General features: G+C 37.5%; 1 protein-coding gene across 5 annotated transcripts in view; it reads right to left on the reverse strand.

Moving 5' to 3' along the window:
• snx14 (sorting nexin 14) overlaps nucleotides 1–23675 on the reverse strand; it is an 82845-nt gene that overhangs the window by 7571 nt on the left and 51599 nt on the right. For all 5 annotated transcript variants that reach the window (XM_079830689.1, XM_079830688.1, XM_079830687.1 and 2 more), the window contains 5 exons: nucleotides 9187–9227; nucleotides 6682–6801; nucleotides 5138–5261; nucleotides 4752–4916; nucleotides 1191–1286 (listed from right to left, as the gene is read on the reverse strand). In XM_079830689.1, the coding sequence (XP_079686815.1) occupies nucleotides 1191–1286; nucleotides 4752–4916; nucleotides 5138–5261; nucleotides 6682–6801; nucleotides 9187–9227 (546 nt within the window). The remainder of the gene's footprint in view (nucleotides 1–1190; nucleotides 1287–4751; nucleotides 4917–5137; nucleotides 5262–6681; nucleotides 6802–9186; nucleotides 9228–23675) is intronic.

Consider the following 23675-nt stretch of genomic DNA (forward strand, 5'->3'; position numbering starts at 1 on the left):
TTCAACAAACTTTTGCCATTGCAATTAATGAAACCGATTTTTTTAATCTTTACAGTAATACCAGCATCATGTCGAGCAAATGTTTAATTATAATGGACGTATTGTAGCCTGGATGCTAGCCGAACTTAGCCCCGCCCACAACATTTTTACTCGGGCAGTTCGGTCTGGACTTGATCCGTTGAGGAGTAATTATGCCCGAACAGAAACTGTTTGGACCAATGAAATTGTCAGGGCGGGCTTTAGACGATGATGGACAGATGATCAACATTAACGTAATCATCCACGTCATCAAAGGCGCTTGTGTTGAATTTATTCTAATCCTAAATGGAGAACTTGTTCGTATATGCATTCACCTTTACTATTTCTCTCAGAAATGATGATCGTGTTGGTAAGTACTCTGGGTATCCTTAAATTATTTTTTTACAACACCGGCAAAGATCGTTTACACTCATATTTTTCTTCTAACGTTACTTATTCCAGCGTGTGTGCAGGTACAGGGTTGCCAAGTTTTTTACAACAAAACCCGCCCAATTGCTAACGTTCCTCAAAACTAGCAAAAAACAAGCCCAATAGCTTTCCATGGGGGTTCTCCGGGAAAAAAAGGCATTTGGGGGGTAAAATATGTGTTATTTTGGCAGGGCTGGCAGCTAAAATTCGCATTCCTGAGTCTGTAAATCAGATAATAGGGGTCGCTTCAACTTGCGGACTTGGCAACACAGTGCAGTTGAGTTCTGTTGACATTTGACAACTAACGTTATGCGTCGCTCCGTTGCTCTGATTGGTTGTGGGTCTGTCCAATTGAGGTCTTTCCTGGTTCGGTTGAAACACGCCCCATAATCACAGCCCAACAGAGCAGAATCAGACTCATATTCTGACTAGAATTGAGTATGACGACGTCAGGCTAGACGTATTGCACAGGCTTTCGTAATTGACGAACGGCTCCGTCTGTTATAAAACTTCAGATCGCGGTTTTTGAACTTACTAGAGGTGCAGAACACCACATGGCAACTTTTCGGGACGATAAAATTTATCATAATCATTACAAAGAGTAAAGATAAAGCGTCTAACAAGGTCTGCGTGTGTTCATTCTAATGGCTTGTTTTCCCAGTCGGCATATGGCGGATATGACGTTCCCAGTAATGCCGACCAAGTCTATGTCATAAGCAATAACTGCAGCTGTTCTGAGGTACCTGGCAGGTAGCTCATCATCTCCTCGAAGGTCTTCTTGGCGCGTCTCTGTTTGTCCTCAGCGGAGCGCTCCTCTGTGCTCTCACAGAAAACAGCATCTGCAGAGGGGCAGGATTCATCACCTGATCAGTGAAAGTGCACAACTCTACCCATGATCCACAGTACAGAACTGGTTTAGTTAGTTCATCAGCTGTTCAACCACTTCAATATTTGATGCCCTTCCCTCACTAACTCGTGGAATGTATGCGTTTGCTTATGTTGTGGAAAAGTCTTTGATCACTAGATAATTCGGAGTCTGAATCCACTATGGAGCTGATTTATTATTAAAAAATCGTCCTATTACGATAGGAGTTGTTGGGGAAAACTTACACAAAATGTAACACGTTTGCTGTGGCTGTGTGGGGTAGGTTAACCACACTGCTGTGACGTCACAGTCGAGTTGCATTCTGGGATATGGAGCTGCCTGAAGCATAAATCCCTTATATTATGTTGTGGGTTCATTTGAACCCTGATTTGTGGGAATTACTGGTTGATCTATGATGTTTTTCTTTAAATTCTCCTCATTTAGGGTACATGCATGCAAAGTGTCTATTGTGGAATATGCGTACAACATTTCAGTTATGATGACGTTTGCAGGTCAATCAAACACACATATTTCTGCACAGACAGATGTCATTTGCTATGTCAGTCTCTCACTTACCCTCTGAGGGAATTTGCATAAATGCTTTTATCTGATGAAACTTGCACTGCATTGAAATGTTCATAATGTTATGTCCTGTATGTTCAGTTTGCTGGGAATCGATCCCATGATCTTGCCGCTGCTAGTGCCATGCTCTACTGTTTGAGCTTCAGGAAAACACATAGATACATTTTTTTCATATTTCTTGTGATGTGTGAAAATCATTAAAGGCACAGTATGTAAGTTTCACCACTAGAGGGCGCTTGTTCAACACAAAGGCGTAGCTTGATGACGCCGTGAATGAGCGTGGAATCATGGGAGTTGTAGTCTTGACTCTTCCCGATGGAAAGGAATCCAACGGACTCGGGCAGAAATCAAGTTCATGTTTCAAGTTTTATTAGCGTTACGCTAGTATGAAGCAGGACGTGCTAATGCTAATGAGAGAGAGATGCGGCAAACACCGTCTCTGAGCTTTTATTCTGCTTATGCTGCAGTCGCCGCTTCTGCTCTTTTCGTGGTGTGTGTGGGGGAACGCAGTGCTGTTTTACACACTTAAAACAATCACACTAAACACATCTGAGTGTGTGAGAGTTATGTTATAACGTTACTCTGTGCGTTCACTCGGCGGCTGCTATGAGACACTTGTTGCAGTATCTAGATCGATATTAGAATATCATATTAATAAACACAGGATGACTAAATGACTGTTGCTAAATGACATTTTAACATATATTGTATGATGGAGAAAGCTCTCTCTGATTACAAAATAATGTCGTCTCTGAGGTAAAAACATCACTTGCGGTGAATCAAGAAAACAAGCGATTTAAGCAATAAGACTAACCGTGTTGAGCTGGAGAACAATGATCAGTTTCTGTTGATAAATGATTCAAACAGTTGCTCGTCTGTCTAATAAAACACACACTATATTAAAGCGTCTTTGGTGTTTTCATGGTTTCTACAGAAATGAAGGGTAGTGTGGAAATGTTTGAGATAATGCAGGTCAACAAATTATATAACATTGTTCTAGTGAAAAATCTTACATATTGTGCCTTTAACGTTAAAGGTGTATTGTTTTATCTGCTTTGTTGTTTCATAGTGTGATTTCTGGTGAATTGTATTGAATCCAGTTCATAAAAATGTTCACTCCCTCTGTCAAAACCAGAAACTTCCTTTGGTCCACTTAAAGTCGAACAAACTTCAAAACATGGTAATAGTAATTCCCCGAGAGGAAGTGCTAAGGGAAGTCTGAAAGTTTGTGCTGGAATGCTGTCCTGAAATGCTCAGATAAGGTACTGATGGTGTGTCTCCAGGAAATAACTAACGCCGTTCTGTCTGTCTGTTCGGGTAGAAGCTCTCATTTAAAGGGTTAGTTCACCCAAAAATGAAAATTCTGTCATTAATTACTTACCCTCATGTCGTTCGACACCCGTCAGACCTCCGTTCATCTTCGGAACAGAAATGAGGATATTTTAGTGTAAATCTGATGGCTCTGAAAGGCCTCCATTGGCTCAATGGCACGGTTCACTCTCAAGACCCTTAAAAGGCACTAAAGATGTCGTTACAAAGTCCATCTCACTACAGTGGTTCTACAATAACTTTATGAATCGGCGACAATAGTTTTTGTGCGCAAAAAAAACCCTAAATAACGACTTATATAGTGATGACGATTTCAAAACACGGCCTCATGAAGCTTCGAAGCGTTATGAATCAGTGAGTCGATTCATGATTCGGATCGCGTGTCAAACTGCTGAAATTTGGCGATTCAAACTGCTGAATCGACTCACTGATTCATAACGCTTCGAAGCTTCATGAGGCCGTGTTTTGAAATCGTCATCACTATGTAAGTCGTTATTTAGGGGGTTTTTGTGCACAAAAACTATTGTCGCCTATTCATAAAGTTATTGTAGAACCACTGTAGTGAGATGGACTTTGTAACGACGTCTTTAGTGCCTTTTAAGGGTCTTGAGAGTGAACCGTGCCATTGAGCCAATGGAGGCCTTTCAGAGCCATCAGATTTACACTAAAATATCTTCATTTCTGTTCCAAAGATGAACGGAGGTCTTACGGGTGTCTAACGACATGAGGGTAAGTAATTAATGACAGAATTTACATTTTTGGGTGAACTAACCCTTTAAAGGATTAGTTCACTTTTAAATAAACTTTTGCTGATAATTTACTCACCCCCATGTCATCCAAGATGTCCATGTCTTTCTTTCTGCAGTCGAAAAGAAATTAAGGTTTTGGATAAAAACAGTTCTCCATATAATGGACTTCAATGGGCAACAAAAAGTTCCGCCATAACTTCCGCTAAGTGAGGTCAAAATACGAGCGTGGTCATAGATGTATACTTAGATGCCTCATTAGCGACTGCAAGGATCAGTAGAATGAGGCATCTACTATCGATATTTCTATGATCACGCTCGTATTTGACCTCACTTTCCGGAAGTTATGGCGGAGCTCAGAGACGATCACGTTCGTCTGTTAAGAGGTAAAATAATAGCATAAATACTGCTGGGTTTCTCGCAGAAACTGATGGTTTGGCTAGATAAGACCCTTATTCATCATCTGGTGTTGTTTAAAGCCCTTTGAAGCTGCACTGAAACTGTCATTTGGACCTTGAACCGTTTGGAGCCCATTGAAGTCCATTATATGGAGAAAAATCCTGGAATGTTTTCATCCAAAACCTTAATTTCTTTTCGACTGAAGAAAGAAAGACATGGACATCTTGGATGACATGGGGGTGAGTAAATTATCAGCAAAAGTTTATTTAAAAGTGAACTAATCCTTTAAGTTTGCTCGTGACACATTTAGGCAATATTTGTTTTGCCGTTTTTAGAAACAGGTTTTACAGTATGCATTGAAGAAATGCTTGAAGCACACGAACCTCGCAACAGAGTGATGAGGGAGACGAGGCGATGCTCTTGCATGATCTGCTCTAATTTGGACTGTAAATAATGGCCGACGTACGCCTCAAGAGTCCTCTTCAAGAGAATACGACCTCCACTCAGAAAGTGATGCATCCAATCGGGCATCCGGAACACCACACGACCTGTGTCAAACAACAACAGCATGAAAATCTCCCCTGATAACGCTGACATCCTGTTGATTACCAGAGAAAACATCAAACATGGGAATAAAGTTTGATATGTCGATACGCTCAAGATTTTTTGTAAGCATTGCGTATACCTTCTGTATTTTCTTTACATATGTTTTACACAATATAAGATTTGTTTGGATGAATAAACTCAAGTTTGTTTGAATTACACTCACCTATGAACATCATATAGTCATATGAACCATCAACCTCCATCAGCTCCAGGAAGTAGTTCTGGTTATGTTTTCTCTCCACGCCTTCAGGTAGATTGGCATTGTTTCGGTACAGCTCATTGAACAGCTAAAAATGACACGAGGAGAAATTGTATTTACAATATTAAAGATGCAATATGACAGTTTGATTTCTTTGTTTATTCATTTTAAATGATTTGTGATAAGTAAATGGATGTCTCAGACTACTCCTTGAATATTAGTTTATATAGTGTATCTTTCAATGAAAGTGTACCAGTGATCTGTACAAAACAAGGTTTAGCATAATTAATATTTCACCTTCACCTTCAGATATTTCAAAATTGTAATAGTTCACTTTTTTGGTAATGTTTCAAAGTGAAAACGTTTTGTTCTTATCAGTTAAGAGGCTAGTACAAATATGATCAATGCTAAGAAGATGTAAGAATGACCATTTCAAATGTCATGAAGACTTTTACCGCCGTAATGTAAAGAGTCATATTTGCCTTTCTTTGCTGTAAAGAAGCATTTTTTAAGCTTGGTACTCAACTCCTAAGTGGTCTTCTATTAAAAGCACAGATAATTATGAAAACTGAGTTTTAAGCAGCAGAGTTTTTGTAGAGTATTTCATGTGCTACAATGGTTTTAAAATAATAAAATAACCAGAAAAGTATTTTTGTCCTCATCAAATTGTCAGTTGTAAATGATTCTGATACATTAAATTATATAATATATTATAATTAGGGCTATATATTTAAGAAATATTTGCATGTACATACTGTATATACATTTATATAATCTATAATATATATAAATGTTTTATATATAAAAATAATATTTTTTTCTTAAATATATACATGCTTGTGTGTGTATTTATATATAAATAATAATTAACAGAGTACACACACATATATTATGTAAACACAAACTTTTATTTTGAATGTGATTAATCGCGATTAATCTTTTGACAGCCCTAATTATAATACATTACAGATATATTATATATGAATTCTGAGAATGTATTTTTTTTTCTGAAACTTTAACCGAAATTAAAACAAATATATTTAATTATATTAAAAATGTTTATTTTAGTTGTATTACCGTTTTAATAATATTTTCAATTAGCTTTTATTTTTATATGTTAATTTAATTTGTTCTTTTGTCATTTTATTAGTTTAGGTTTGATTTATTTTTATTTCAGTTTTACTTTTAGATTGATTTATTTGCAGTTAACAATTTTAGTGTTTCAACGTAAACTCATTTCAGTTAATTGCAATGATAACATTTCTAATTTTAGTAGATAGTTTTTCATCTAATATTTATCTTTTATTGTATTTCAGCTTCATTTCAATTAATAGTTTTAATTCCAAATATTTAGCATTCTGTCATTTTCCTCAGTAAAATACAATTTTCCATAGTTTTCCATCCACAATTTACAAATTTTTCTTCAAAATCTTTTGTAACACCTTTTCCAGAAAATAATCCACATATTCAACACTTAGTAGGGGTTATGGAAAGCGGCTTTTTTGTACCTTTTTATTATTTTCTGCAGTGGGGCTGAGGATGGTGAGCTCGGGTCTGCTGGGTTTGGGTTTAGGGGATTCACAGGAACTGAAGAAAGACTGGATAAATGGCTCCAGGTTTTGCCCTTTCTAGAGAAATCAGCGAGAACAGACAACAGTCATATTTTAAATATGACTTCAATCAGAAGATAGATGTGTGTGAAATTTGATTTACTTCATTTTTATATTTAAACCGATTTACCACCAGTTATTTCATCCCATAACTGATAAAAAAGTAAAGAAATCAAACTACAAAAATGTAACCAAACAGTGTGAACATCGTTTCCTAGCTACATTTGTAACCGAACTAACACATTAAGACAAATACTAGTACATCTGACATCTGACAAGTAATTTATGTGAAGTGTGTAATTTTTCAGAATCAGAATTACAAAAATAATGACTGTCCAGACAGCAAGCAACCAAAATCCAGAATGTCTGATCTGTGGCAAGAATATATTGTTGGTGAATATAATCTATTAATAACAAATAACCGCTTCAGTTCAGGGATAAGATTAAAATAATTATTCTACTTTATGACACTGAAAATGATGTGTTTTGGTAAACACTGCGATAAAGACCACAAACTCACAAAAAGCCAAGAGTCAAACTGAACAACTAAACGAAACACGGATCACCATAATGGTGACCAAACATTTTTCACTAAAACATCGAAATCTAAACCTCTGTTATTCTCAAAAATAACTTCTGCTGAGATTTGTCTTCTTTAATCTAAAGTTGTTGTGCTTCATTTTCCGAGAGCGCACACATGACTTTGAACCAACATCACATTGTAACATTGATTCAATGCCATTACCATTGAGTTTTGTCCATTTCAACATTTTTTCAACATTAATTGTTGGTGCAAAAGTGCTGTATATTCAATGCAGTTAACATTAACATTGATTTAACATTGTTTCGGTTGCTTTCTATCTGGACCCAAGACTTTCATTAGGTCAAAAAAGACTAGCCTTGCCCAAAAATGATAAAGTAATAAAGAAATTAGAGTAAAAAAACAAAGCTATAAAGTGTACATCTGGGAAAAGGGAACATTTTATGGACATAAGAGTAACATCACTCATTTCACAATAAAAACATGAAAGATAAGCGGGACAGCTTTCAGGGATATTTGTCATTTACTGTAAGTACAACACTGATTCACCACAGAGGTAACTCCCATGATAATAATAATAATTGGCACATACTTCTGAGGAGACTTTTGACAGAGACATGGAGGCTGAAGTCCAAGTGTACTATCAAGAACATCTCCATGAATCCCAATCGTAATGAGCTGTTATTGAAATTAACTGGCATTACATTTTTGAGTTAACTATTGGCATATTTTAGAAAGGCCATATTTCCTAAAACAGTATAGCCTAAACAAAGCTGTGTTTACATGGACTAATAATCCGATTGTAATTGGACTTGTAGAAGAGTCAGAACAAAAAAGTCACATGTCAATCGGAATGAACAGGCCAAATCTGATTGAAATTTGGATTGTAAGGGGTGGTATAAACCTTTTCTAATCCGTTCGATAGGACATGTAAACGCTGGTTCGGATTGAAAACTGAAACTGTTAAAGTTCTGTGCATTTGCAATGACGTACACCGGTCAGGTGGAGTCCATGCCTCGACGGGTCAGGGCTGTTTTGGCAGCAAAAGGGGGACTAACACAATATAAGGAAGGTGGTCATAATGTTATGACTGATTGGTGTAAATGACCCACAGAACGAGCTGTTCTTCCGGTTGAATAAGGTGTCATAAATGACAGTTGTGTCCATCTAAAATTCTTCCATCATCATCTGTGAAGTGGAGCAGGTTCTTGCTTCGGACACTCACAGACGGCTTGTTTTGGCCACGGGAAGATGCGTTTTTACTGCTCGATAAATATAAGCAGGACGGCACAACGGGTAATGTGCTCGACGTCTCCTAATTAGGGACCCAAAATAGATAATAGATAATATTACGCCTGCTTTTTAAAACAGAGAAAAGTAGCGATGGATAGTTAGTATGTGCCAACAGCAGGAAACTCTGTATATTCGTGCAGTGAGCGCATGTGAAAATATCTGATTTGAAGCTTGGGACATAAAACACACACACATCAACCCGAACACTTTATTTCGTGTTCATGTAAACACTACGTTCGGATTCATCAATCAAAATGATTTCCTCATATGTGAAACAAAAGTAGTCCATGGAAACGTAGATAATGACTGTTTGGCAACAACCGAGTATGAAGTGAAGTCAGCCAAAAAACTAGTTTCAGAGCAAGGTGGAGGAGTTACTACATTTTGAATAAAGATTATGATTTTCTTTTCTTTGCGTAGCACATCCTGTGCAGGCCAGCTGGCCACCATTGCATTTGGAGTAATGTGACATGATGAATTGTTCATAATAAAACTAGGAATTGTGCATAAACAAAGGAAGTTTTGATATAATTGTAAATACTTACAGAAAATAAAATCCAAATTCTTACCTCTTTCATTAGCTTTCCTGGGACAGACTTAAATATCTTCCCTGCAGAGAAAAGCAAAGCAAATTCATTGAATTCAGAGTCCACTTGTCCATGTTTTATAGACTTTTCAGAGTTACAAACATTACAAAATGCACTGAAGTGTGTTTTGGCCTCTGTTTGTTAAACAAGTATTGCATTTTAGGATTTCCTCTCTAATTCCTAGCAGATGCTGTCAAGCTCTGTCAGAACGCACAAGGAAAACGTGGAATTGTGATTTTGCTGAGCTGAGTTTCTCACGGACAGGAATAAAGAAACAAGAATTACTCTAGCCATCTGTGTGTTTTATGTCAATGTCAAGCACTGCAAAAAACTCCTCTTAACTCTTTCCATACCAGCGTTAAAAAAAGAAGAAAACAGTTGCCAGCCACCGCCAGCGCTTTTGATTATATTCACAAAAATGTCAGAATATTTTGTTGTATGAATATCTTAACATGCAATATATCAAAAGAAAGAACAGACCTTTTAAAACTGTCTTTTTTATCAACACTTGAATGTGGGTTTTATTAAAAAGCAACATTTTGAGCAAAAATCAGAGAAAATCATGTTTTTGTCAAAGATTACATCCAGATTGGATTCAGAGCGATGATCAAAACACAGATGGATTAGATTGAGTTCATCAACACCTCAAAGCTTCACAGTCCGACACTTCGACATTTCATTCAGTAACATTAGGCAGTTTTGTGCTGTTTAACGTTCGTTATTTTACAAATGCAATGATTACATAATATCGCTTGTTTCTGCGTCTTCTTCTCCTGTGCGATCAGGAGATTCATTACTCTTTCAGAAGATGTGTCAAAGCGCCCCCTAGCGTATAACAGTGACATCCCAGAAAATTCGGTGTTTGGCGTGAAAGGAGTTAAGCAGTTTGTTTGTCTAGCCCTCAAAAGTCCACTGCAGCTAAAAGCACAAGTTCTTAAATGATAATTACATATTAGGGCTGCAACGGTTTGGTCTGTACCTTAGTTTTGGGGGGTCACGGTCCGGAATGATTTTGGTACCATTCTAGATGACATTAAAGGGTTAGTTCACCCAAAAATGAAAATTCTGTCATTAATGACTGACCCTCATGTCGTTCGACACCCGTCAGACCTCCGTTCATCTTCAGAACACAAATGAAGATATTTTAGTGTAAATCTGATGGCTCTGAAAGGCCTCCATTGGCTCAATGGCACTTTACACTCTCAAGACCCTTAAAAGACACTAAAGACGTCGTTACAAAGTCCATCTCACTACAGTGGTTCTACAATAACTTTATGAATCGGCGACAATAGTTTTTGTGCACAAAAAAACCCTAAATAACGACTTATATAGTGATGACGATTTCAAAACACGGCCTCATGAAGCTTCGAAGCGTTATGAATCAGTGAGTCGAATCAGCGGTTTGAATCGCCAAATTTCAGCAGTTTGGCGGTTTGACACGCGGTCCGAATCATCATTCGACTCACTGATTCATAACGCTTCGAAGCTTCATGAGGCCGTGTTTTGAAATCGTCATCACTATATAAGTCGTTATTTAGGGTTTTTCTGCGCACAAAAACTATTCTCGGCGATTCATAAAGTTATTGTAGAACCACTGTAGTGAGATGGACTTTGTAACGACGTCTTTAGTACCTTTTAAGGGTCTTGAGAGTGAACCGTGCCATTGAGCCAATGGAGGCCTTTCAGAGCATCAGATTTACACTAAATATCTTCATTTGTGTCTGAAGATGAACGGAGGTCTGACGGGTGTCCAACGACATGAGGGTAAGAAATTAATGACAGAATTTACATTTTTGGGTGAACTAATCCTTTAAGCATAGCCGAATGCAGTGGTGTAACTTTGTTTTAAAAAGTGGGTGGGACTGGTGTGTGGTATGATATAGCATTGCTAATACAATGCTATATTAGATGTGAAATGTTATGTACAATAACAATTGCAGAAATTGCATTGGGTTTAATTTATCGATATAGACCTCATGTCTAATGTGATAGTTTCATTCTTGCATCTAAACACAATATATTGTTAGTGCCGATATGTTTCACGTGAATAAATGCATAGATTCGCGAAATTCGTTTGCATTCACTAATGTCTAGTGGTAGAATTTTTGTCAAGCGTGTCAGAGGTTCTGGGTTCTAATCTGCCCTCGTAGAGGTTTTTTTTTTTTTTTTTCATCAAAACCGAATATCATCAGTGATTGTATATCAAGAGAAGGGACCGTTTTTTGTGCATTTTCTTTTGTGTTTTCTCCGGAACAAATAGAGGGCCCTATCGTACACCCGACGCAATGCGACGCAATGCGACGCCAGGCGCGATGCAAGTGTTTTCTGCTAGTTTCAGTCTGACGCAGTTATCATGTTCACTCCCACCCAGTGTTTATTTCGTTGATGAATAATTTGTGTCTTAATTTTCGTCAACCTTTTTTCACTGACGAAAACGAGATGATAACTAAATAAAATCTAGTGTTGGATGACAACTATGACGAAAATCAACTGTCATTTTCGTCATCAAATAAAACCGAGAGGAAAATGTTAGGGAGGGACGATTAGGGAAGAGATCCAGTCAGAACTGATGTCCTGTGTAACAGATGAGCACATTTGAGTTGTAATGTGCTGATCTAACCGCTGGAAAACACGGCTCACGCTTCCCCAATCCAGCTCCAGAGCGGCTCAATCAATCAGTAACTCACATTTATGCCATGCAATTGTTTATGAACTAATGCTGATGAATAATGACAATGTTTACTTTACCATGTTTATATAGTAATATGTTTTAGACGATTGTAACAACGCATATTTTATGTCCTGAACTTGAATGAGCTCCTGCAACTGCAACAGAGGCGCAGACGTTTCAAAATAAGAGTCAATGTGTATTTCAAGCTTGTTTGTAATTAAAAGTCACGCATTATACCGGTATATTCGTTTTTGGTTACACAATAAACTATATTTAATTTAAATCCCATTTAATTCATAGTCAGGAGGAAAGACCAGTATTTGACAAATTTTCAATAAAGTATCAGGGTTATAATAGTTCACTAAAACCATTAAAAAAAAATCTTCATTACTTGAAATTAAAGAAATGTTAACCGAAATAAAAAAAATAAATAAACAAACTTATTTGAAGCTTTAGCTTAACCTGAAATACTAACTAAAACAGAAATACAGAGTTTAAAAACTATATAGATGTTTTTAAAAAACAAACAAAAAAAGTGATTTGTGCTCTCTTTTGTGTATTTTTAATGTCAAATACAAAATGATGTCAAAATGTCAGTTCAAGTGACAGTCGGTTATGTAAGGCTTAAATGCTTAATGTATTACAATTTAACTAAACTCATTAGATTTTAGTCGACTAAAACCAAAATCAATTCAGGTGACTAAAATATGGCTAAAACTAAATGGCATTTTAGTCAAAAGACTATGACTAAAACTGAATCAAAATTTGCTGTCAAAATTAACACTGCACCACCATGTTGTTTAAATAGCAAATGCACTGGCGCATCTGTTCGCCCATGGGCCTCAGGTCTGAACACCAGGTGTGTTCAGGAGCATTGTTGGTGTGTTGCTATTTTGATGAACTGAAATGGACTGCACCATTGACCAACACAAACCTGCTCTAAAGTCAATAGTGCAGTATTTTTTGTGTTATTTAACCCTCTATGGCATAGTGTTGCCCTCAGGCAACAAACCACCTTTTTGGACCTCACACCGCCCCTTTAACTTTTTTTTATATTTTTTTTAAATACATAATATCACCTGACATGTCTGTTCAATGAAATGAGGGGCTGAAGTGGGTGTGACTTTTTGTTTGGGGGTTGAGCAGTCCTTTCATGAAGCAAAGCCACATGGGACACAGTGCCATCAATTGCTTGGATAAATATCACTTTTTAACATGTTTAAATTGAAATACAATTATTAAAAAAAATATATGCATGTGCATCAGCATGTAACAAAGTATGTTTGATTGTTTAAATATTTATTTTGTTTTTATTTATATACTAAAACTGTGTTTTTTTGTTTGTTGCCTCAGGGCAACACTATGCAGTTAGACCACTTTTGTTCAGGCAATATCATAGTGTTAGTACGATATGGTGCATTCAAGTCTTCCTGGGAAGTTTGTTTTTACACGTTCAGAAAACTCAAAGAATGTGCATTATGAGTATCATTTATGTTTTTTATTATTATTATTAACACCGATCAGGCATAACATTATGACCGCCTCCCTAATATTGTGTTGGTCCCCCTTTTGCTGCCAAAACAGCCCTGAGCCATCGAGGCATGGACTCCACTAGACCCCTGAAGGTGTGATGTGGTATCTGGCACCAAGATGTTAGCAGCAGATCCTTTAAGTCCTGTAAGTTGTGAGGTGGGGCCTCCATGGATCGGACTTGTTTGTTCAGCACATCCCACAGACGCTCGATTGGATTGAGATCTGGGCAATTTGGAGGCCAAGTCAACACCTCAAACTCGTTGTGCTCCTCAAACCATTCCTGAAGCATTTGTGCTTTGTGGAAGTGTGAAAGAGTTAAAGAGCCACAGCCACCAGGGAACACTGTTTCCATGAAAGGGTGTACATGTACTGCAACAATGCTTAGGTAGGTGGTGCATATCAAATTTACATCCACATGGATGGAGGACCCAAGGTTTCCCAGCAGAACATTGCCCAAAGCATCACTGCCTCCGCCGCCACACCTTCTTCCCATAGTGCATCCTGGTGCCATGTGTTCCCCAGGTTAGCCACACACATGCACCCGGCCATCCACGTGATGTAAAAGAAAATGTGATTCATCAGACCAGGCCACCTTCTTCCATTGCTCAGTGGTCCAGTTCTGATGCTCACGTGCCACTGTTGGTGCTTTGGGCGGGGTCAGCATGGGCACCCTGACGGGTCTCAATGAGCCTCGGCCACCCATGACCCTGTGGCCGGTTCTCCACTGTTCCTTCCTTGGAGCACTTTTGATAGAGACTGACCACTGCAGACCGGGAACAGCCCACAAGAGCTGCAATCTTGGAGATGCTCTGACCCAGTCGTCTAGCAATCACAATTTGAACCTTGTCAAACTCGCTCAAATCCTTACGCTTGCCCATTTTTCCTGCTTCTAACACATCAACTTTGAGGACAAAATGTTCACTTGCTGCCCAATATATCCCACCCACTAACAGGAGCCGTGATGAAGAGATCATCAGTGTTATTCACTTCACCTCATAATGTTATGCCTGATTGGTGTATGAATATAATACATGAGGTGTTAGTTGTAATTAGTAGTAGTGTTTTTGTATTGTTTGATGTTTTCCAAAATATAATTTTATCTAATGCACATATTGCTTGTTTCCCCTATTGAAAATCTATGTAGAAAACCTTGGAGTTTTAGTACCCTTATGGCACAGTGTTGCCCTGAGGCAACAAACCAAAATCTGGTTCAGGGGTGGGGGGGGGGACACTTTTTATGATGGATATATTATCAGGGACCCCCAAGCTCCCAAAAAATGGGGTGAAATATTTTTTTCCCCAAAAAATAAAAAGTCATGCCATAGAGGGTTAAAGGGCGTGTTAGTGATATGTGCCTATAGGCGGCTGCACAATGCGCATATTACACACACACAGGGACGCACAGCAGCACACACACACGCCAAATATAAAAAATAAAAGTATTCCTCTCTGGAGAAGTGTTCAGTCTTTCCTCCATGTAAATAGCGAATCCGCCGTGGCGTGAGCACAACTGGCTTTTAAAGGGAAAGGGAGATGAGACTCTGATTGGTTTATTGCCCGTTACACCCAAAACACACCCAGGACTCATTAAGAGACGAAGTACGACCCTTTTGGACCTTTTTTTTCCCTCGTTAAACTAGCAAAAGTGGATTCGGACACGGCCTAAGTGCACCTGCGCAATCGTTAAAATAGGGCCCATAGAGTCACAGCAACGGCGTTAAGCGATAGATTAAAGAGCTCATCCGTGTGAAGACTGCAGTGTGCATGAGCCACAAGAGCAATCCCTGCCACTGATAACAGTGGCAACAAGCGCCAGCTCGCCTCTTATTAAACAAACGAAAAAAATGATGCTCTGCTAGTTAACTGGAGGTGTGTTGCTTGTCGCAAGCCGCAAGATGTTTCAAGTGGTGGGCACCCATCCCATCCGCAAACTACGCCTATGATCTAATGAAACAGGAAACCAAACTAAATAAAGTCAAGCTAATGCTGTAGGGCTTACAGTACCCATGGATGATGAAACTAGATTGTGATTCACGACTTCAAAACAAATAAAAAATAATTCGGCTGAGTAACAGACCAAATATTTGGCAGACACAGTCACTCCTCGTGTTTGCTGGATAAGAGGTGATCCAGGGAAAACCACTACATACTTCATGATGCATCTCTAGGAAATCAGAGCTTGGCAAGGGTTATATACTAAAATACTACATCATACACATGTTCTACAATTTGATATGCATATTTAAATGATTTAAACCTTGTACGATATGATACACGAATGAATTCAATAAGATATTTATATGTTTATTTATCTGGATCGAGAAAGTTCCCCGAGCTGGGACGCGAACTCTGGTTGCCCGAAACACAACCAATAATTTTTTTTTTATTATAGTCATACAAGCATATGAGTCATACAACGCATATCTGTTTAGTGATAACTATATCGGAATCAGATCAAACTTTATGGCTATAAAACCAGAGACATAACGGTCTTAAAGGGTTAGTTCACCCAAAAATTAAAATTACCCCATGATTTACTCCATCCATAGGTGTACATGACATTATTCTTTCAGACGAATACAATCGGAGTTATATTAAAAAATGTCCTGGCTCTTCCAAGCTTTATAATGGCAGTGAATTGTTGCGCCGTTTATTAAGTCCATAAAAGTGCATCTATCCATCATAAAAGTGCATCCATCCATCATAAAAGTGTATCTATCCTTCATAAAAGTGCATCTATCCATCATAAAAGTGCATCCATCCATCATAAAAGTGCATCTATCCATCATAAAAGTGCATCCATCCATCATAAAAGAGCATCTATCCATCATAAAAGTGCATCCATCCATCATAAAAGTGCATCTATCCTTCATAAAAATGCATCTATCATCATAAAAGTGCATCTATCCATCATAAAAGAGCATCTGTCCATCATAAAAGTGCATCTATCCATCATAAAAGAGCATCTATCCATCATAAAAGTGCATCTATCCATCATAAAAGAGCATCTATCCATCATAAAAGTGCATCTATCCATCATAAAAGAGCATCTATCCATCATAAAAGTGCATCTATCCATCATAAAAGTGCATCTATCCTTCATAAAAATGCATCTATCCATCATAAAAGTGCATCTATCCATCATAAAAGAGCATCTATCATCATAAAAGTGCATCCATCCATCATAAAAGTGCATCTATCCTTCATAAAAATGCATCTATCATCATAAAAGTGCATCTATCCATCATAAAAGAGCATCTATCCATCATAAAAGTGCATCTATCATCATAAAAGTGCATCTATCATCATAAAAGTGCATCTATCATCATAAAAGTGCATCTATCCATCATAAAAGTGCATCTATCAACATAAAAGTGCATCTATCCATCATAAATGGATGCTGAAGGAAATAAAACAATATTTATCGGCTTTAATATACAGGTATCAGCCCAATTCATACATACTTCAGCCGATACCGATATGGTGACTGATATATCGTGCATCCCTAGGTTTTATCCGAATATAGATACAAATAATTGTTACAGATACAAATATTGGCTCTGCTGCCCACCTCTATTACCCAACAACTAAATATGCATAACATTTATTATATGCAGTGGCTAACTAAAAAAACGTTTTAAAGGAGGAAAAAAGAACAATACAAATATCAATGCTTGGGTTTACAATAAAACAAGTGCAAATAAATTCACAGTGCTGCAATACAAAATGCAAAAAACACTCACAAAATAGACCATTCGTTTTTAAAGGATTTTTTTTGGACAAGACATATCTACCAATTAAGAAAAAGGTTGTAGACCATATTCTGGTAGTTTATGCGAAACGTTCTCTCTTTCCGCTGTGAAACGTCCAAACAGTTGTTCTCTCAGATAATGTTTAACTCAAGTTGTCGGATTGATTAATGGACTTCCTGGAGATTCTCCAAACACATTTTTTCCCCCACGACTGACTGACTATATAGCAAATTTACGACCCAACTTCACCAGCCTGGACAACTTTCAGCGCAAAAGACATTTGATTGGATAAGCAACATTTCATGCTGTTGTTAAATATAGCTATTCATATTCACACGTGACGAATCAGCTGAATTCTATTGTTTTAGAGCTACAATGAATAAAATTAGGCCAATAACTTACAGAGGCCTTTAAAACTATTTGGACACTTACACAAGTCACACTTAAAAGTCAAAATAGCATTGCATTAGATGACAAAAAGCGTCATTTTAAACAAAGAAAAGTGCACTATAAAAGCAGCCAAATGTATACAAATAAAACTGTGGGGTTGTGAAACTGTGATTAACTAATTTACACAGCAGGAAACTCAGAAAGGATCTAGAATCATAAAGCATAGATTACATTTGGTTTGAATATTTTGTTATCTAATGAAATGACATTTTAAGTGTCACTCAATTGTCCAAAGACTTTTGAGGGCCCCTGTAAATTACTGGAATAAATGCGTATTGTGATTATTAATCCACGACTTTATACACTCACTGAGCAATTCATCAGAAACCCTTTTTGTACTTATTAATGTGATTATCTAATCAGCCAATCATGTGGCATTAGAACAATGCATAAAATCATTTAGATACGGGTCAGGAGCTTCAGCTATGTTCACATAAAAATGTAATATCAGTGATTTGGACTGTGGCATGATTGTTGGTGCCAGATGGCCGGAGCACCAGAGGAACCCCATCACAGTCCCGGGGCGGAATCCGAAATAGGGCATTATTTGAGGGGACAGCCATTTGTAATGGTGTCTGAAACCATAGTGGATGTTATCGAGTGCACTCATTCAATCCCACATTGTACCACAATACCTGTACAGCCAATGTACACACAACGGCTGTCCGACTGCACACACTCGTTTTCATTCCCACCTTCAAGTGAACTATATTAGTGTATGACGTAGGGAATAGGGGGCGATTTCGGATTCAGCCTAGGACTCTGACAACAATCGGCCAATTACGCTTACCCTGAAATAATGCACAATTTTGGGTAAGTTGATCTAGTTGGCTCTGTTGCTGCTTTAATATCTCCTTTACCTCAACCAATTCTGGTCTTGGCATAACACTGACAATGCAGAACGACTGCAGTCCCAACTACTTACAGACATTGCCTCAAATTCCCAATAGGAACATTGCTGCACCACATACAAATCGCTTAAGCTCCCTACGAAGGGCACGGATACAAACATTCTCCACAAACTGAACACACAGAAGTATGTCTGCATTAGTTAGGGGCATTTTTTAACTTTCTCCATTAAAAAAAGAAATGCATGCAAGAAGTCCAGCACTGCCAGGTGCAAAAATTATACGTTTAGGGGTACAACAGGTCTCTTAAAGGGACAACTTTGTACCTTATCTACCCCTAAAGACAACAACCCTTGCTATTTATTTGATCCAGTGCCTAAATTCATGAGAAATAGAGCTTCAGCAAGTTCAGACATTTCCCAACCGCACAGCAGCAATTATGTATATAATTATGTAATAACCATCCAACCGTCTAAATCAGACAGTGCACTGTAGATCCCCTGTGGAACAATTCCAAAAAATTTTACTCTGGAAAAGGAAGTATTGTCTAAACTTGTTACATCATTAAAATCAAAACATGTATCTTAGACCCTATACCGACTAATCTACTGAAAGAGATGCTTCCAGAAGTCATAGATCCTCTTCTCTTCCAGCTAAGCCTCTCATTAAAAAAAGAAAAGAAAACACAATTTGATCCTAGAGAATGTTAACTACAGACAGATCTCGAATCTCCCTTTTCTGTAAAAAATACTAGAAAAGGCAGTATCCCCACAACTATGATCCTTCTTAGAAAGAAATGGTATCGGGAAGGGCTGGGACAATAAATCGATGCAATGCGAATCGAGAAATGATTCTGGATTGATTCTGAGATTTTCCAAATGCATCGCAATTCTCTCTTGAATCGATTCTGAGTGTTTTTTTTAATAGCAGATGCCATTGCATAGCTGTATTGGCTCTACTTGCTTCCAATTCCTTACACACACCACTTGAACCTTTTATAAAATAATCATTCATAAAGTTCAAAAAGAGTGTTTGCAGTGGGCTGTTTACATTAATCTCGTGTCATAAAAGCATTCAGAGGTGCAAGTACATTCTCAGACTCAGCCGAATACACATTCGCTCTTCTTCGTGAGCATTTGAGTGTGCAGTTAAAAAACTAAGCTCAGGGTCGATTCGAGAGAGAATCGCGTTGCGTTCAGAAAATCTCAGAATTGATCGTTATTAATTTGTAGCAGTAAATTAAGACGTTTCACATCAAATCACAAGTTCAGTATGGAGTACCGCAAGGCTCAATCCTAGGACCGCTGCTTTTAACCCTTTACGTGCTACTCTTAGAAAACTCATTAAAAAACAAGCCTAACTTTTCACTGTTATGCTGATGATACTCAGCTCCTCACGAAATATACCAATTCTCATAAAAATTACACAATCTGTAGAAACCGTAAAATGTCGCAATTATGTCCCGCGGTCCGCCATTTGAATACCACTGGTATAAAGTGTTATATAATTAAAGGTGACTTAAATTAAAAGGTGCATGTGAGTACTTTAGAGTAGTAATACGCACCCTTAAACTACTACTCTAAATTTTTTAAAGGTAAATAAGGCACAAATAAGGTAAATAAGGCTTTTGATGGTACTGCCCCATGTGGCAAGCTGTTATACCCCAAAAGGTATCATTTTGCAATGACAAGCTATCTAATGACTCGCTTTCCTGTGACAAGCTATCCAATGACTTGCCTTCCTGTTGTTTTCTAAAGAAGAATGCTTCCAATGATGGTACGCATGACTGAAAATGTTCTTGCAACATGTAATCTCCTTCCTGGTTTCCTCCCCCTCTAAAAGGCAAAAGTTCACAGTCAGCAATTCTTTCACTACATGGAGCCAGTGCCTGACAGTCTGGATGCTACTGGCCTAATAATGCTTAATAATGGTTATAAACAGTGTTGGGGGTTAACGCATTACAAGTAACTTGAGTTACGTAATAATATTACTTTTTCAAGTAACGCATTACTTTTCAAATTTACAACAAAATATCTGAGTTACTTTTTCAAAAAAGTAACGCAAGTTACTTTTTCACATTTATTTGACTGACAGCTCTCCTGCCCCATGTTGAGAAAAATCGAGAGTAAGGTCAGAGGCGTGTGTGTAAATGTGTTATTGTAGTTCTAGACTAAATGTGAGCATTTATTCATCTCACTTGCACAATACAGATTCAGTATTCCTCAAAATGAATAAAATCAGTCAAATGCAAAATCAGAGTACTATGCAAACCTCAAATATATAAATGTTAAATAAAACAAATATTTTTATGCATTTAATCTACCTTTATTGACCAATGTCGTGCTGCTGACCTTTGATTCAGTTAAGCCATGAGCAAAAATTACTCGATTTTTTGTTTTTTATTGGTAAAACGTTTTTCTCCTGCATCCTATTCTTCCATTATCCAGAATGGCAGCACAGCACGGCAGTACGGTTCATGCGTAAATTTGCATTTTTATCTCAGCCTGAGGCTTATTATTTCAATTTTGGTATGAAGAGGTCTTTACATTTGCACAAAAAAGGATTTTTTTTGCTATTAAAAAACAAAACAAAAAACCAAGCCTAGCCCAGGTGAGAAAAAGTAACGCAAAAGTAACGCATAAGTAACGTAACGCATTACTTTTCTTAAAAAGTAACTAAGTAACTCAATTAGTTACTTTTTAAGGGAGTAACGCAATATTGTAATGCATTACTTTTCAAAGTAACTTTCCCCAACACTGGTTATAAATGACATTTTCTGATGTCATACCATGTTGTTGAGATATTTTTATTTCTGCTAGAAATAAACAGACTCATTCTAGATGGAACGATTACATATGAATTTGAAAGTTTGACCTATCCTGGACATAAACACCAGACTCTATTCTGTTTGCCAATGCCCTTTAAATACCCAAATCAGAACAATGAACCATAAACTCAAAACAATGTAAAGTTGCTGGCCTAAAGTGGAGCAGGAAAATCACATCTGCGAGAGACACTAGCAGGGGAACGGCATACTTCGGAAGAACAGGATCCTCCTGAGTTTTGAGATCTACTCTACTGCCGTGGGAATGAGACCATCTGTCCAATTGCACTAGATGATTTTGGATTTCCAAGCTATGAGAAATCTAGTGTATAAGCATTTTAGGTGAACCTTTGGTACTTTGAGTAAACTTTCTGTTACCTGGGCCAGGGGGATGTGAATGAGTGGGCAGAGAAGATTGGGCAAATGGCTTTCTGTACCCTTGTTTTGTGATCTGTTCTTCGGGAATGTAGATTTATTGTGTAATTGCATATTGTCTGTTCACTTGAGAGTTCCTGAGCTCAAACTAATCAGGCTAAGACCCATATACAGGTACACACACACACACACACACACACACACACACAACATCTCCTGGGACTTTCACACAGGACAGTTCAAAGACTTTACTCAGAATGTTGCCAACAAAAGCAACAACGGTCAGTGAGCAGCAGTCCTGCGGTTGGAAATGCCTTGTAAATTAGAGAGGTCTATGGGATCAGCCACACTACTGCGAGCTTACCTAAAGGCTACCTTTACTCAGATAACCACTCTGTGTCATTGTGGTGCAGTGTTAATTTCGACAGCAAATATTGATTTAGTTTTAGTCATAGTCTTTTGACTAAAATGCCATTTAGTTTTAGTCATATTTTGGTCTCCTGAATTGTTTTTAGTTTTAGTATAGTTTTAGTCGACTAAAATCTAATGAGTTCAGTTCAATTGTATGCATTAATTGAGCATTTAAGCATTACATAACCGACTGTTACTGAATACATGACAAAACTGACATTTTGACCGTTCAAGCGCAAAAATACACGAAAGAGTTAAAAAAACCCCCATCTATATAGTTTAAATTTAATTTGTAATATTTAATTTCAAGTAATGAAATTTGTTTTAATGGTTTTAGTGAACTATTATAACCCTGATACGTTATTGAATAATGTTTGTCAAATATTGTTTTTAGTCTTTCCTCCTGACTATGAATTAAATGGGAATGAAATTAAATACAGTTTATTGTGTAAGCAAAAACTAATATATAATGCGTGACTTTTGATTATAAACAAGCTCGAAATACACCGTGACTCTTATTTTGAAATGTCTGCCCCTGCTTATTCAAGTTCAGATGAAGGAGATGAAATATGTATTGTTACAACCGTCTAAAACATATTACTATATAAACATCGTAAAGTAAACATTGTCATTATTCATCAGCATTAGTTCATAAACAATTGCATGGCATAAATGTGTGTTATTCATTGATTGAGCCGCTCTGGAGCTGGATTGGGGAAGCGTGAGCCGTGTTTTCCAGAGGTTAGATCAGCACATTACAACTCAAATGTGCTCATCTGTTACACAGGACATCAGTTCTGACTGAATCTCTTCCCTAATCGTCCCTCCCTAACATTTTCCTCTCGGTTTTATTTGTTGACAAAAATGACAGCTGATTTTCGTCATAGTTTTTGTCATCCAACACTAGTTTTTATTTAGTTATCGTCTCGTTTTCGTCAGTGAAAAAAGGTTGACGAAAATTAAGACGAAAATTATTTGTCAACGAAATTAACACTGCGAAAGAGTTTTTTTTAAAACATCTATATAGTTTAAGTTTATTGATTTTTTTCATTTCAGCTAACATTTATTTAATTTCAAGTAATGAATATGTTTAATGGTTTAAGTGAATCATTATAACTCTGATACTTTATTGACTAATATGTGTCAAATACTGTTCTTATGCTGCGTTCACACCAAACGCGAATTGAGCGTCAAAATCGCGTCTACCGCGTCTAGTTTCACGCGTGTACATTTTGAATGCATTCGCGCGTCAGCAGAGAATTGGACGCGCGTAGAAATCGAGCACTGGAAGCGAAATTGACGCGCGTTCAAGGCACTCCAGGAGAAATATGTCATAAAACACCACTCTGCCTCTTTTCATTTTCATTAAACATATATATTAAGCATTAATAGCCACACAAATGTGGTCCAGGCAACTCCTACATTATCTTCACTGCATGTATGTTTAAATATCCTTAAAATATAAAGTTATGAAACTTCTCTTTGCCCTCAGTCAAAACGATTTGGCAGACAACAAATTATATATTCATGAGAGCAAAGATCGCCCGTTAGATCCACACAAGATGAGCCACTACAGGACATCAGAGCCAGCGGCAGCAGCAGAAGGA

The sequence above is a fragment of the Gobio gobio genome, assembly GCF_949357685.1.
Source record: "Gobio gobio genome assembly, chromosome: 12".
In the NCBI taxonomy this organism is placed as follows: Eukaryota; Metazoa; Chordata; class Actinopteri; order Cypriniformes; family Gobionidae; genus Gobio; species Gobio gobio.